Source organism: Egretta garzetta, unplaced genomic scaffold (genome assembly GCF_000687185.1).
Source record: "Egretta garzetta isolate BGI_Z169 unplaced genomic scaffold, ASM68718v1 scaffold154, whole genome shotgun sequence".
Taxonomy (NCBI): domain Eukaryota; kingdom Metazoa; phylum Chordata; class Aves; order Pelecaniformes; family Ardeidae; genus Egretta; species Egretta garzetta.
This window is the reverse complement of record NW_009259600.1, coordinates 6,811,579-6,828,832: the sequence shown is the minus strand read 5'-3', so window position 1 is coordinate 6,828,832 and position 17,254 is coordinate 6,811,579. Positions and strand designations below refer to the sequence as shown.

At 39.5% G+C, this 17,254-nt stretch overlaps 1 protein-coding gene across 1 annotated transcript in view; it reads left to right on the top strand.

The window, feature by feature from the left end:
* Window positions 1-16,265, top strand: part of DPYS (dihydropyrimidinase) — a 29,995-nt gene extending 13,730 nt beyond the window's left edge. Inside the window, exons 5-9 of the mRNA XM_035893860.1 lie at window positions 507-663; window positions 1,636-1,777; window positions 3,960-4,102; window positions 13,992-14,199; window positions 16,191-16,265. Coding sequence (XP_035749753.1) covers window positions 507-663; window positions 1,636-1,777; window positions 3,960-4,102; window positions 13,992-14,199; window positions 16,191-16,265 — 725 coding nt within the window. The remainder of the gene's footprint in view (window positions 1-506; window positions 664-1,635; window positions 1,778-3,959; window positions 4,103-13,991; window positions 14,200-16,190) is intronic.
* The last annotated feature ends 989 nt before the right edge of the window (window positions 16,266-17,254 follow it).

Here is a 17,254-nt window from a genome sequence, read left to right as displayed (position 1 = left end):
ATGTCTGGTGCTATATTGTTCTTCCTGGAACAATTACAGCCTGACAATTAAAAGTACCACCTTGCAAAGTCTGTGTGCTGTATATATTAACTTACATTGTTACACAGTCAATAATTTCAGAGCACCAAACAGGTGCTACCAAGAAATATATAGATCTTGAACATAATTAATGCAACTGAGGACTGTGTTCCTTTTGAAATCTAATCACATGCCTGGTAAACAATGTGTAAAACCCATTATAATATATCTGTCAGCAATTTAATTAAAAAACTTGCCCAAGCAATGTTCTTATGAGGAAATATATTGGGAGATCACCAGCAGAATATTCAGAACAGAGATGCTGTGTTATAGCTTAGTTTATTATGTCCTTCCATATGTTGGTGTTTAATTTGAAACACTCATTCAAATTTAAATCCATTGCCACCAAAAAGATCTGGAACAGAGAAAACAGAAGATATGCATTTTTATGTTGTTTGATGATGATACTATTGCTTTACATTTTTCAGGAAAGGTGGTTTATGGAGAGCCTATTGCTGCTAGTCTTGGCACCGATGGCACCAACTATTGGAATAAAGACTGGGCTCATGCTGCAGCGTATGTCATGGGACCTCCACTGAGACCAGATCCATCTACTCCTGGTTTCCTCATGAACTTACTGGCCAAGTAAGCAGATGAATGAACAGTGACAGCTGATGCCCAAATAGACAGCAAATTCTGTCTGGAGTATATAGCAGGTTGATGCCCTGAAGATTTTCTGAGTACAGAATGTTACATTATCAGGAAGGAGAAATGGAAGGTGAAACCATAGATGAAAACCACTTTTTGTTACAGAAATCAGAAAATGTTCAGATTTTGTTTCTCTGAACTCTTGTGGCCTTCTGTCCCCATTTGATTTTAATCAATAAGCCTTGCCTTGCTAATACTGCAGCAAAAATTGAAACATGACCAGGGGGACAGTAAGGCTGTAAGTCAGTCGGAAATGTGTTAAAAGTAGGGTCACAGCTACGTTCTGGGTTTTGTTGTCAGCTGCCTTTTTCACTTGGAATTTGGATGCTGCATAAAAAACTAAGCCTGCTGACTTCTGAAGGTAGATATAAGTTGTCCACTTTATAACATTTCCTTCAGAAGAAAGTAGGAACAGAAGTATCCTTCAGATACTTCAGTTAACAAAATGTGTAGCTCACTGGTATTCCATTACCGGTAAACCTTAACTCCGCATAGGGGTTGAATTTGACCAAAGAGTCTGTGAAGGTAGGCCTTAACGCTGATGGTTGTCCAGATCTATAGTAATTTCACAGGATATATGGAGTGACACAGTCTAAAATTTCTCTTAAGTGAGGATGGAACCAAGCCCTTTGCTCTGGGGCTCCATTTGTGGGACAGCTTTGACATACCCAAAGTAAAAGTGTTATTGGTTTCTTCTGAGGGGTTTCTGAAGAGGAAACTGCTTCATAGGGGAACTGGCTGGTATTGTGGAGCTACTCCTGGATGATGGGACTGAAGATGGTCTAGCAGGGCATATCAGTTTTTTCTTGCAGAAGGGATGGCTGGAGCTACCCAGTCTTCCAACAGATTTTCCTATGAGGCACTGTCTGGTACATGCTCTGATTCCTAATGAACTTTGTTTCTCCATAGTGGTGACCTATCTGTGACAGGGACTGACAATTGCACCTTTGACATATGCCAGAAAGCTCTGGGGAAGGATGACTTTACAAAAATCCCTAATGGAGTGAATGGTGTGGAAGACAGGATGTCAGTCATATGGGAAAAAGGCGTTGTAAGTATTTCAAGATGCCTGAACATGGAGGTAATTGATTTCTCCAACAAAATATAATCTCTCAGCAGTATCAACTCTCCAGTTTTATCAAGTGTTTTTATCATAGGGTAACTCCTTTGATCAAATACTGCAACAGAGTCCTTACTAACTCTCACTTTATGGTCCTGGGAGATAGAAGAAGATTCTTAGAGCTTAAAAAATAGCACTAGAGAATCATTTCCATTGTTTAGCAGCAAAGGACTGCTATTCTTTCAGCACTAGTGCACAGTAGATTTACTTGCAGCAGTTTTTCAACAGATGAAAGTAAAAAAGAGGTGCCCACAGTTTTGACTTGGTCGGTTCTGTATTTTTTCTTCTTTGATCTCTCTGAAATGTAGCTGTTGGAGGAGCTTCTACATTGGGCGTGTGCCTGTCAACTTCTAATTTGTGTTTTCAGTCAGAGGAAACAAGCTAGAGATAAGAAATGCTTCTTTAATCACAGAATCACAGAAACACAGGATGGCAAGGGTTGGGAGGGACCTCGGGAGATCATTTAGTCCAACCCTCCTGCTAAAGCAGGTTCACCTAGAGTAGGTTGCACAGGATATCATCCAGGCAGGCTTTGAATATCTCTAGAGAAGGAGACTCCACAACCCCCCTGGGCAGCCTGTTCCAGTGCTCTATCACCCTCAAGTGCATGACTCCATCCTGAGGTATGATGAGATGAGTACCTTCAAGTCCCATTGACTTCAGGTTCTCAGTGTCATCACAAGAATGCTCTGTGCTTCTCACGACGGTGCCCTTCAGGCTCTAAACAAATATAAATATGAAAGCTAGTGGCCAGGCTTTTCGGATATGGGGTGGTCTATGAGGGAGGAGGTGAAGCAATCTGGTGAGGGTTCTGCTATTTACTGGCTGTTACAATTGCTCTGGCTAATACAATAAAGGCTCTAGTTCAACTTTCCAATTAATATTAAGTTCTCTTGCAGTAGTCTTGTTGATAATGCACTGTGAAGCATATTTATTTGCCACAGTAGAATTATCTACCTCACACACTTGGTAAGGATGTGATTCAGAATCTCTCTTGTTATTCTGTATTTGGGATTCAGCTCCAGTTGGTGTGTACAAAGCAGACTCCTGCCTATACTCACCTGTGGCATAGCTCTAGTGTGATTATTGATGGTGTAAGCTGGAATATAATCTATCTTGTGTTTAGTATGAAAGGGAGACATGAATATGTACATCAGTCCTGCTTTTGAACAGTGTATCCTGTTGGGCAAGATAATTTTTCAAAAGGTTTTTCAATCAGTGATATCCTCCCTTTTCTTACTCGTAAAATACTACACAACTCAGAGTTTGTCTGGAAAGCTTCCCTTCCTTCCCACACACTATTATTTAGAAGAGCAGTGTTCACCACTTCTGTTATGCTTTTCTTCTCAGATGACTTCTCACAGGTCACCATACACACATGTTTTTATGACATTCTGATTACTAGACTGACCTATGCACAATATTACTGCCAGCATAGCTGGCTTTCCAAGCAAACAACAGTCAAAGAGGCTGGATTAAAGTAGTTATGTATTAGTGGACAGTCCCAAGACACGTGTGTATCCATTATTGTTTGCCATTTTGCTGATGTGTCACATCAGCAAATCTGTTTTTTATACTACTTGCTCTCAAATACTTACTGAACAGTACTACCCTCTGTGCTATTGCTGAAGACATTTGCAAATCACCTTTCCAATATTACACTTTGTGTCTTGCCTCTTCTTTATCATCTTCTAGGCTTTCCCATAATACTGTCTCACCTAATTCACTTCCAAGACCTAGATACTTGAGAGATGTTATGTCTCTTGAGGAGACTGCTGAGCAGGACTACAGATTCAAAGCCAGCTAAAAAATTTGATTTGAGTTGACTTGGGAGTGGATCCACAGAGCATTTGTCTTTAAAGTTGTCTTTCTTTCCCTTTGCTGTGGGATAAAGTAAGATAAAGTTATCGTATTCAGTGAATGTACATTTCAGTATGCACATCTGAGACAAATAGTTATTTTTATTTCTTTTAAAGTCTTTAGTATGACATTTCAAAAAAAAATACTGTTGTGATGTTGGCAGAGAGCTGTCACTAATCTTAGCCTTTCAAATAATAGGAACATTTTTTTTATTTCTTGTTTAATGAGTTTGCTTTTGTGTACTCTTCTGCAGTACAGTGGAAAAATGGATGAAAACAGATTTGTAGCTGTTACTAGCACAAATGCAGCAAAAATCTTTAACCTTTATCCGAAGAAGGGGAGAATTGCTGTGGGTGCTGATGCCGACATCGTAATTTGGGATCCCAAATCTACAAGGTATGTATGGGTAGTTATTTCCTCCCATCCAGCCTCTCTGCAGGAAAAATATCCTAAAGCCTCTGTACAGCAATAAGCCTTTGGGGCAAGGTTTTGGTGTTTTTCAACAGCACTTCATGTGGATTATTTACAGGTTATTTCTCTCCTACAATAGTGTATGTAAGCACAGATCTTTGATCTCTAGATAGACTTAAAAAAATTCTCCTAGATTGCTGACTAAGTGCAAAAATAACAAGGTCTGTACATTATGCTACCAGGGCTTGGTATCCTAAGAGTAAAAATAACCACTTTGGGATCTTAGAGTAACTCTGCTAAGCATTAGATTATGTTTAGCTTTCTCTGATTGCAAAGAGAAGGGAAAAGAGCCTGTGTTCCTGCAGGACAACCCATTGCAAGCTTGTATTTTGAACTTACAGCTACTTCAAGCATATTCAAAGATGGTTGGGATGGGTGGTGAAAGTTTGGGGTCTTGCCCTTCTAATTTCTCCCTAGCTGATAAATCAAATATAGTGGTAGAGCCAGGAGTGAGCTTAGTTCTGAAGCTCAAGCTGTGCATGCTTATGCTTTTATTTAAGGAGTTTTCTCATTTTGTGCACAGTAAGTCTGCTAGAATAGAGCTTGTCACACCAACAATGGATGCACAAAAGGTGTGCTTATGTCTCACCCTGCATGACTTGATGCCATGCTACATTTTTGCTGCAAAGGGCATGCGGTGTCTTTCTGGGAGCCTCAACTCCCACAGCATACCACGCATTACAGCTTATTCCTGTCTTCAGGTACATTCACACCATCAGCCAGCTCCATACTCAGGCCACTATAAACATCTCAAGAATTATACATCTTGAGTCTTGCTCTGGCTCCTGTGCCCATCCTGGTCTTGTTTAAACTGCCTGGAAATAGTCTGGCAGCCAGCTGTCACAGAGCCAGCTCACCCGGAGAGTTGTCTTTCTCAGCTGAGCTGCCTGTGGGCTGTGCAAGTGCACTTCCACTGTTCAAGCTCTGAGCAGGTTAGCTTAAATCTGCAGGCACTTAACAGATGAGTCTTGCATCTGACCACATCAAGCCCTGCACATGGCAGCAGCGGCAGGTCAGGAGGTGTGCTGGGATGGTGATTTCATCTTGGACTCGGCTCTGGTGAGCAGTGTGAGCGTACATCTGCTCTGAAGGCACACATTGACCCTCACTGAAATCTCTTCATCAGTGTTATCCAAATAGTAAATCCATAGAAGATAGCAATCACTAACCCTTGATGAGCTTTGTGGGGTGTTGGGCATGATGACAGTATGGCCAGCTTTCATCAAGGTATCACAGTGTTTGGTATTCCTAAAGCCTGAGCTGTTGTAACTCAGATGGCATTAGATTTTCACCCTTTGTTTTTTGAAAAAATTGTTGAAGACTCCCCTCATGGTAGAGGAAAATTTTGAAACATAACTGGGAAAATCTGATTTTGGAAGCCAAATGGAGGAAAAAAAGCCCTAATCCTAGATTTACCTTACACAAACAAAGTTTTCTTGACCAATCTTCTGGTTTTTGAGTTTTTGATAATTCAATTCTCACTCATTTCATTGTATCCATGAGTATGAAAAACGTGTGAGAGTGAGACAAAAAGCATTCTGTGTTTTAAGCTGTAAAGGTTGATGAAATGGAAGTTCCTAATCAGAAGTCCCACAAAAAATGGCAGCACCAGCAAAAGAAGTTTTAGGAGTGTCAACCCCAATAAGCATTGAGGCCTGCCCAGTGCTGGGTCAGAGAGATCTTCATGTACATTATGCCTTCTGGCATGTTGAGCAAGCATATTTTGAGACACTAGCAATGAGCTATTTCAGGAGAGTGGAGCTATGAACTCTGATTAAAAAAAAAAGAAAGATTCTTCTCTGAGCTCACTGCTGCTCTGCCTGGGGACAAATGACTCTAGAAGGATGGCAGAGTTCTGACATTGTCCTCAAGGTGCTTTGTCAGGTCCTGAAATTATTTACCCTTTTGCCTCCCAAATATTCCTTCTGCCTTTCTTCACTCTCTCCTGAGTGCTCTAATTGCCTTTTTGCCCATCGCATCTGTGAAGGTGCAGTTTTTCTTCAAATATGTTTTTCAAACATTAAACTGTATTTTCTTCCTGAGCAAGCAGATTTTAAGTTCAGCCAATACCTTTTTTTTTTTCTGATCTGGTATTGTTCCCATTGTTTATCCCTTTGGCTTTGCTGGGAATGAGCCTCTCTGCAGGTACAATTTTGTGAACTACATGAGTAAGTATAAATAAATCTCTCTAGTGCTTGTCTATTCATTTCACTACAAATCCTGAAGAGGGCACAAACAGCCCAGCAGAAAAAAAAAGATGTAGCTAATGGACTTCAGCCATTTACGATATTACACAAGGTGCAGCCCTATGTGCTTTTGTTGACTCTGGGGAGTGATTTTCAATTTCACAATAGACTTATTCCTCTTTCTTGCGAAGTCCTTCCTCTTTTGAGAATGACTTTTTTTCTTGTTTGTAAATGTAAATCTTGTACGAGGAAAATGCAATTTTCCAGTTCTGATTTGATGCTGTGTTGCTGTAGTCTTAAAATACTGACCGATAACTAGCCTAAAGAGTTGGACAATTGCTAAGTATTGCTGTGAGGAACTGGTATTACCAATCTGTCAGAGAAAGTCTATAGGGAAGATTCTGAAGTCATTCTGAAAGGTAGGAAAGCTCTTCAAAATGCAAAAACTTACATCCCTACGAAATCAGCTGCATTTCCCCTCCTGCATCATTGCACTATAGCAACGTGTTGGGTGCTGTCTGGGCATTTGTGATTTTCTAGGTTGCAAAAACCTAGTGAATTCAACATGACAGCCCTGCAAGCTGGGAGCAATTGCAATTCAAGGTTCCACTTCCAGTGCTCTGCCACTTTAGCTGAGGCTTTCCTTCTACAGGTCAGCTTCATTGACTTGTCTATTTCTGTAGCATTTTCTGGTAATTTCTGCAGAAAATATTGTATGAACAGTTATCAGATTTGCTACTGTATTTAAAGGCTTCTGAATACTGGTTTTAGCAGGTCCACGTGAAAGCAAGGAGTATTTTGAAGAAACACATTAGGTGTAAAAATAAACTGCATTGTAAAGGATGGGTTGTGAGTTCTGCCAGGTTAGGTCTATGTCTTAGCTTCCTTATACTCGTTGCATATCTATTAAAGAACACACAAATACCAAAGGGACTTGTTTGTTTATTTCAGCCATGTGCTACCAAACATCATCTTGCAGACCTCAATACCCTCAGCATCCCAAGTACAGCCTGTGCACACAGGATTGTTTTGTGAGAACAAAAAAATGGAAAAACGCATGTAGGCAGCAAATGTGTACTCACTGTACTGTCTTATTTTAATCTGTGCTTTGATCAGGAATGTTCACTGACTTCTTTCAGCTGCACACAAATAATGTAACAGCCCCAATTCTGTGAAACAAAAGCAACTGTAAAGACTGTTCCAGAAGAAGAGGGCAGAGTAAGCAAGGAAAAGGGAATGTCACCTGTCAGCAAGTCAGTGTCCTCTATAGCTGATGCCTTTAGCAATTTGAAAGCAAGCAAGAATACAAAATCTCTAGGGGTTGTTTCAGAAATGCTCAGCAAGGAATGTAAATACTGCGGTACCCAGCTCGACTGTGGAAAGAGCTGAGCATCGCTTGTAAAGTAGGGGCAGAAGGTGCTAAAGATCTCACAAGGACTTTCAGCTCCTGGCAGATATTAGGGCTCAATAAACTCATTGTAGCCTGTCGGAGCCTTGCAAATAAGCCCTGGATCAGTCCCCAAAGGCAAGATCAAGTGGCTATAGGGATAAAAACCCCATCTCGAATGGAGTTTAACTTTCTAAGGCCAGCCACTTCATTATCACAACATGCAGCCTGGGAAGCTTCACCCACCAGTTTTTTTCCACTCACCAAATACAGCCCAAAAGTTAGCTACTTTTGAACGCAGAAGCAGAGCTGGCTGTGCACGTAGCAATCTCTCACCCCATCCTCCTTGGGCATTGCTGGAGTGACCCTCTTTGGCAGGCCCAGCATGTGCCCCGCCTGTGTCCCACGTGTGCCAGTGGAGCTGGGCTTAGCCCTGAGCACAGCAGTGCTGGCTGCAGCCCCAAGCACACAGCTGCTGGAGCGTGGTCCCGGATTAGCAGGGAAGGCAGGAGTCCTGAGGTGAGGAGGAGAGGGAGGAAAAGGAGGTGTTACTCTGTAATCTACCAGCTGTGACATGACTAGGGAAGATGTGGTTTCTAGCCCCTGTTTATGCATTTTAGAGGAAATCTGGATGCAAATCAGCACAGTGCCCCAGTCTGCTGGCATATGTTCCCTCAATGCCTTTGCTTGCGTGTAGATAAGTTCATGGATCAATCTTTTGCGTTTGTTAGAATCAAATTCTGCAGCCTATGTCTGTCTCATTTGTAGTCAAGTCTTCAGCCTCAGAGGCTTAAGTGGGGACAAGTTACAACATTTAAGCACTCTTCGCCAAGCAACTGCCTGTAATTTTTCATAACGTGAAAGAGGAAGAAACTCAGATGTTAGCAAATGATTAGAATAAATAATGCTGCAACTGTCTTACTCTTTTGATGAATGAGCATAATTTTGAATACTGAGTATATGGATAACTGCATCTAGACACAATGAGGCAAAATGAAATAATGTGACATACAAATATGTATGCATAGGACAAGTATGTTCCGGCATTTTCTATAGCCCCATATTCTTTTGCACAAGTGCAAGCCTATGCATGCATGAATGTACACTAATTCACTATAATCAGAGTTCCTGTCAAAAGCCTGTTATCTCAAATTAAGGGGACGTGGAGAAAGAAACAATAGGCACAAATTAAAATACAGGAAATTCCATTTAAATGTAAGAAAAATCTTTTTTTTTTTTTTTTTGCTGTGAGGGTAATCAAACACTGGCACAGGTTGCCCAAAGAGATTGTGGGGTCTCCATCTTTGGAGATACTTAAAACCCAACTGGACACAGCCCTGAGAAACCTACTTTGGCTGACCCCAATCAGAGCAGAGGGCTTGGAATGGATGATCTCCAGAGATGCTTTCCAACCTCGGTAACTCTGTGGTTCTGTGAACTGTAACAAAATAAGCCTCTCTGAGAGAGCATGATGTACGTTTCCCTAGTAACTTGCTGTTTCACAAAATGTCAGCTGCTCTCTTTAGATAACTGAATCTTAGAAATGTTATGAAAAAAAAATAATCTTTCTTACTTTCTCCTTATATAACCTTGCCTTTTTCTCCCTGGTAATCACTCCCAGATCTTCTTTAGTCATTGAATAGACTCATTTGTATTTTCTTCTCTTTTTATGCTTTTCTGCAAGCTGAATTTCTCATTACTGTTTCCCTCCTGCCCATTATACAGTTTGACAATTTTCACTTCCATCCCATATCAGCTTGGAGTGATTGGTAGGACCAGACTGATGGTATTGTTGACAAATGTGTTACTTACCATAATCAGAAAAATAATTTTGTTGTCATTCTCCACCCATCTTAAAGTGATGAATTTTAAGAGATATGATTGCATGAAATAAAGATCCCATCCCTCAGATAAGTCACTTTGACTTGGAGCTCCCAAACATTAACTTCCTACCTCTTCCTGCATCTGTTATTTTATCCACAAATCTGCTCACTTCATATGGCTACTAAAAGGCAATGCTTATTTAAAGACATTTTTTAAGAGGCTAGGAATACAACTTTACAAATAGTTGCTTGCATATATTTGTATGTGCAGTTATTGCAATTCCTTAATATAAAACAGGCCACGGGGTTTTTAATCCATGTTATAGGCTTATAGCTAACATTTTTGCATACAGATTTTAGGGCTTTATCTTTCTTCTTTTTCTTCGCTTTTTCCCCCCTCCTTTGCTTTTCTTTTTAATAAAACTGACAAAGTTCAATTTAATTATCATTATAAATGAGTGGTGGCTCAGGATGGCACAGAAAGTTGAACCATCGATTTATTTTTTTCTAGATTTTAGAAAAGCAGGTTAACAATATGGAGAGTTCAAAGGCTTCAGAAAGTGATGTGAAGAGGCAACTCGTAAAGGCTGATACTATCCTCAGCAAACTGGCATTTCTCACCTACCCCCAGCTCTGAAAAGCTTAGCGATACTGCACTGTAAGCACCGAGAGAAGTTGCTTACAGCTCAAATACTCTTACATAAGTTGCTTTTCTATGGCAGCTGTCAACAAAACAGTTGTCTGCTCCTCAAGAATGGACTCATGTTATTTTAGCCGCCTTTATTACTATGTTTTAAATTAATTAAATAAGTAATTATAAAATATGTGTCCTCCCTTTACTGAGATGGTGAACAGCTATTATTGCCTGAGGGCTGTTGACTACAGAATGCCTTCATATTCCCATGCCTGGAATTTTTTAAGAAAACTGTGTGGGATATGCATCCAGTTTCCATTGGAAGTAATGAAGTTCTTCATTTTCTCATGCTCCTCTTGAAAACTAAAGTGGTAATCCTCACAGCAAAGTTTAGGTTCTAGAGCTCACTCTAGTCTGATACCCAACTTTGCTGGGCTGATGTAGCTTCATGTCCTACGCATTATGAGGGGTAGAAGATTATTCTAATATCTAGTGGTTTCCCTTCATCCAGCTGCCCCTTCCTGCCTGACTGTAACTCTCTAGTATTTCAGGCTCTGACTGAGACATAGACATGTTTATGATGCTCCTGGTTTGTGTTTGGCTTGAAAATGAAAACTGGTACCTCTAACTCCTTAACAAAACTTCAGGGCATAACTTTTGAGCTGACCACCTGTACAGCCTTGAATTTCACCCTACAGCTTGCTGCGTTAGTCTGATGTTCTTTTCTAAATTTCAAACTTCAGTTTGTAGTTAATTTATATATAATATTCTAGGAGTAGCAGTAAAGCCCTTTCTCACACAGAGCATAAATAAATACAGGGTAACTAGTCACTGAATCCTCACACAGAGAAAATCTGGTAATTGCTCTTAGACTAAACCAATTGCTATTTGGCTGTATATTAGTTGGACAGAAGCACTGGATTGAAAAAAAGACAATTTCAGAAGCAGTCTTCCTCTTTGGCAGTAGAGGAATATAGATTTTTATATTGATAGCCTAAAATCTCTTTGCAAGACAGGTGTATCAAAAACAGCTGAAGGGAATGACATGGAAACACTGAAGTAAGTAGGAACAAAATGGCCTGATGTCTTTGCAGTATCGTTTTTGTAGAGGAGAATGTTCTTGTAAATGTTGAAGTAATCATTCTGATCTCGGTCTCCGTTTGAGATAGGATTGTCTGAAACAAGAGCTACTGCAATTTATAACCAGAATTAGAAATTTTTACAAATTTTATAAAAAAATTCCAGTCCACGCTTTAGAAGCCTGGAGTCGGAATCTGCTTTCTCATGTTGAGTAATCCCTTATGTAAGACATCACTTAGGATGCTGGAGACAGCTGTTATGTTATACTTCTCTACCGTGGCAGTCTTGGTTTCTTGCATTATAAGCGGGTTACAGCCATTCTTGCCATCAGCCGAGTGGTCAATAGTGTTCAGACATTTGCAGCAAACATTGGAATTTCACTAACATTCCGGCAAGCTGCCTGCTGCTGAAATGGCTGATACAGCAGCAAACAGTCTGTTGCATCAGGTTGCTGAGTTCTGAGCATCAGACCTAAGCGTACCATCTAGTTCTAGTTGGTTGCTCACTTGCTACCTGAAACTTTCATTGCCATTGATAATGTCAAAGGGTTAAATCTAAACACAGATGAATTTTGGTGATCTCCGTCAGCGAGAATGTGCTTCACGTTCAGAAAGGGCAGCATGATCTAAGGCTCATTTCAACAGAAGAGTTATAAATGAGTTTATACAAGTTTGTTGTTGAGACAAGCTCTGGGAAATGTGTTTTGTCATAATGTAGAGTTTATCTGTAGAAATGGATATTTCTTTTAAAATGTGCTAAATTCCATTCATTTTGTATCTTTTTATGAAGGATGTACTTACCTCTGTTTACCTCTAGTGATCCTTCCTTAGCACGTTTAAACTGCTCACATGTTGAGTTGAAGGATCTTGTTATTTTTCTGTTCGTCTGCTCAATTTACCTTTTCTGTTTTTCTTTTTGTGTCCCAGTGCTATTGTGCAAATAGACATGATGTATACCCAGAGAATGCTAAAGACAATTATATTACAGTTGTTCTTACTTACTGTTGTAGCAATTGGGCCCATAAGGATAATGAAATAAGGTAGAGGAATATGTTCACAAACTTTGTAGGGCTGTTATATCACCCATGGATAAACTTGTTCGACAGTATTCATAGGACTGGTGAATTCAAGAGAGGTCTGGCTTCTATTGCTTGCTCTTCCCTCTGTGAATCTACAGGATGATGCTGATACTGGTGAGCAGGCATGTGTAAGTTTTCTGTCCAAGGTGTGCTGAATAAGGAAAAGTTTTTATATCTATGGGCAGATTCGGTACAGAGAGTATTTCTATACATACAGCCTTTGAAAAGTCAGTTGCCGCCAAGATTTAAATGTAGCCCTTAGTAGAACCAATTTCTCTCAGCTCAAGAGAACAATATGAAAGGAAAACTAAGTATCCTTCCACAAATTCTTTTTTCCTCTGTATAAGTAATCAATTGAAATATGTGTTAAGTGATTACTTTTGAAAATGGTTATACTTCAAGAAAGATACAGACTTTGTTGTGGTTTTCTCATTTTGATAAGGATGTTAACTAACTTTTTAACAAATTATTTTGCAAATAGATCAATATTTTAATCTATTAATATTTCATGTTAGTTTTGACTTTGATAATTCTTTTGCAAAAAGATGTAGTATCTGAAATAATGTTAATGCTATATATGCATGATAGGTTTTTGATTGTGTGAGCACTTGTTCTGGAAAATTCTGACTGCTAGCCAAAAGCATGAAGCTTCCTTTCAGAAACTACAGATGACAGTAAAATAACAGACTCTTCAAATTATACGTATAAAAAAATCCGTAGATTGGAAAAAGGAAGTTAATAAAATAACTACAATTCAAAATCTTGTGACCCATTTTAGATACAGTAGATAGTAAGAAGCTCAGTAGGGAAAATAGATGGTAAAGGAAGTATCCACAGCCTGCACTTCCAGATGCTAATGTCAGCTCTCACACTGCCTCTGCCTTTAATGTAGCCAATTAGGATTGGAGAAATTGTCTAGAAAAATGGTCATTGTGAAGAATGAGGTCTATGCATAAAGAAAGCAGTAACACCATAGCTGAAATGAGTGCTGTTGAGATGTAAAACTATATTTTGCTAATACCCTTGGAGGGAAGGTATGTAGAAGTGTCATGTTGTCATTATTTAGCAGCATTAAGATATTTGGGCTGTCGGTCACTGGGTCAATCCAGCTCACATTAAGAGTTACCAAAATTCATTACTATCTACTGACTTTCCGGTGAAATAGTCTTTGTCTTATTTGTGAGTCTTAATCTTTGAAACATTGCAGCCATACTTTTCAAACTTGAAATTGCAAGTCATTCTACCTAAAAGGTCAGAGCTTTTTCTGACCTTATCATGCACAGATATTTGCTTGACAACGCAGAATGAAACCATGTTCTCCAAAAAAAAAAAATTACGGTCTGTTTTTTTTCCCACTAATCTCTTTCTGGTGGAAAATTTTGCGTTTCAAGGCTGCAAAGTTCTGTCCTTTTGACTCCCTCTTTGTTCTTTTGAAATGCAATTACTGTTCAATGAAATGTTAATGCTCTACCCTATTTTTACAGCTGTTCCATGATGTACTGTACAATGTCATAGTTTAATAATGCTGCTAGTTTTTTTTCCTTTATCAATTTCTCAAAATTTTATAATGAAGTAAAATGGTAGGATCATAGTAATTTGGGGTGTTGTTTTGTTTTGTAAACACAGGACAATATCTGCAAAGACACATCACCAGGCCAACAACTTCAATATATTTGAAGGAATGATCTGCCACGGAGTACCAGTTGCGACAGTTTCAAGAGGCAAAGTGGTTTATGAAGGCGGAGCTTTCAATGTCACAGCAGGAGAAGGCAAATATGTCTCCCGTCCACCATTCCCTCCATATGTCTACAAACGAGTCAGGCAGCGGGAGCAGGTTAATTAAACTAATAAATCTCTGTAATGTTTTGTACAACATGAGGATAACTAGCTCTTGGGAAGAGAGGTTTGGGGATTCAATAGTAATTTCCCTTACTAATCAAAATCTGCCAAGGTGGGAGGAAATGCAACTAAGGACTCAATTTTTATTGCTCTTTATCTTACAGAAAAATATCATAGACTAGTTCCTGCTCTTAGGGTAGTCTGTACAGCTCGTAGACTAAGCCTGGGTACTTCTTAAAAATAAACACGTCCCACCTGCAATAAAAGTGGACAAAGTTTTGCTCATGGGTAATCTGGCTAACTGCTAGATTTCATCACTGATTTCACTGAAAATCAGAGAGGCTTAACATCATATGCAGGAAGAAATCTTATACTGAAGAAAAGATCAATAATTTTCTAACTAACTCTTTCATGCATCAGATGTTTGGAGCTAAATGTTTTAGAATATTGAACACTTGGCTCTGTTCCAGCAAGAATATGTTAAAAGCTGAATGTGTGCAAAGTGCACTGCTGGACCAAGAAAGATAGCTATGTTCAAGCTCTTGTTCTATATTTTTCTTAAAGAGAAATATTGCAAAATACATGAAGACTGAATTTTCACCACCTGTTTAGCATGCGAGTATTTATGAAGAATGCTTTTGTGTCCCTATTGTTACTTATTGTGGGTAGGATTTTCAAAAGCACCCAGCCTAAGTATATTTGAAAGTCACAACCTGAATCAGTGGGATTCACTGCAGGATCTAAAAGTTGAATCAGACTAGCATCCATGTGAAATTTGGCCCACTGAAATACTTCCAAGATAATTCTGTATATTTCTTCCTGCTTTTGTCTTGATGAACTAAGAAAGGCATGTAAAAGTGTCTGAGTGAGGCTTTCCTCCAAAGACCACACTGTCACAGGAGCTGTGGATAGTCAGGGAGGTCCCCTCATGAGCACACAGTTTTTCCCTGGGAACTAAGAACAGAAAACAGATGGTTGCATTTTGGGGTTTTCCAAACGTAAAGGAACACTTTTTTTTTTTTTTTTGTATCAGTACAAGTCAGTGTAAATTAGATAAACTACAGATATTTTCACTGGCATTATGTTAGCATCTAACTATGCTGTTTCTAGTACACTTTTTACTTTGAAACGAGATTCCTCATTTAAATCTTTCCACAAATTTTATATATTCTATTCACCATTTCAGTGTGAATGAAGGTTGATGTTTCTAGGGGAAAGGAAGGGCAAAGAAAATAATCTGTGCTTGGGCTTCCCTGGCTTAGTAGAAAAGCAAACCAGTAGTCCTAACTGTGAATTTGTCCAGGAAAAAAGATCTTCCTTTTCCACTGAATATTTAACTGAATTTAAACAATTGCTCCAAAGGTCATGCAATTCCATGGCCAGCTGCAGATAAGACTGTCTCACAGGCAAAATAGTGAGAGCTGCTTACCTACAGTAGCCTCATTCTGCATTTTTAATCTAGACAGATTCTCTTTGCAGTATTCCTCTTAGAAATCATACTCCTTTGGATCTACCTTCAGTGGGATATGTATCATGCACAAAGTTTTATGTGCCTGTGAGTCTACTAATCCACTGGACATTGAAGATTTTTGGTACTTTGCTAATGAGGGCTGCTTCTTACAGCACTTTCTTTGTTGTGCAGTGTTGATCCCTTTGACTTTTAATGCAAAACAAGCACCAGGTAATGGTAATAGAAACTAGCTATTGAAACCAGATTTGTACTGGCATTACACCAGCAAAAACTTGGACCATTCCTTTCATGTAAGAGAACATGCTGCTCTTATTAAATGTTCCTGATGAAAGCTGAGAACTGAACAGTTTAATCCTAGTGTAAGGGATCTTTTCATGAGAGAGGTTTGATGAAACTGTTGGGATACATAACATACAAAGCTGGGTTATCACAGGACTGCTATTTTCATTGTGTACAATTAGCAATTGCAAGGGGAAGACAAATAATAATGAAAGATTTGAAATACTTTATTGCAGGTCTGTCAGCCTGTTCCTGTTCAGAGAACACCATACACAGGTGTGGTCTCAGGAACATCCGTCACACCAAAATAACAGTCTCATTCCCCAGTTTCGGCTCTGGCAGGTAACTGTCTCTTTTTATTAGTGAAAACTACTTTACTTAATGCTTCTCTGAAATTTCCAGAGAACAAAAGCGCAGCAGGCCATCTAGCTCGTGACAGCTTTGGCTGAAATAAGGCCTCTCAGAAGCTGAGTTGTCTTGGTATCTTTAAAGATGATGATAATGTGTGGCAGCCCACATACAGAGGACCTCTTTCTGATTGGAGCCTCACTTGAAAAGTTCAGCTGAGGGAAGCAAATAGAGTTTAACTGTTAGACTGAGACATGGGTATGAAGGCCCATAGAAAACCTGAGTTTGGTTAGCACCGGGACTACAAATAAAACATAAATGTTTGCAGCTTGCAAATTTATGGGGGAAAAAAAACCCAACAGTTTGATATGAAAAATTACATTCTCTAGTGTCCCTGTGTTACAGACATTAACTCCCCACCAATTGTGCTGTTTGGGTTAAGCTGAGAGATCTGTTTTGCAAGGACAACAGCCGTCTTCATATAATAGAGGTGCTGCAGTTAATGCCAGCAGTGGTCTAATGGATGGTTGAGCTGCTGTATGGCTCAGTGCTGCTAACAGGGGAATAACACCTGGCATCTCCCCTTCCCTCCTTTCCAATGTCTGCAGTGTGTAGCTTGGTTATTGACACTCCCTCACCTGCATATGCTTTGGTGCTTGGTAGATCTTTCTGTGAGCTGATTACTTGTTAAGTCAGCAGAAAACAATTAGCTTCTTTCTTCTGGGTTAGTTTTCTGTTGGCTTAATGAGTTGAACTGTCTCTCAGAAGAACCTAGCAAGGATCAGTGCAGTGCAACATATGGGTGGAATAAGGCAGCTGGGGAGAAGGACTAGGCGACACCACCTCAGTCTTTAACTGTTTAGCAAGTAGAAAAAATGCTTCAGGAAAAAGTAAAAGAACTGGGTAAGACCTTCAGCAAGCAAAATTGAGACATGAGCTGCAGCTGAAATGT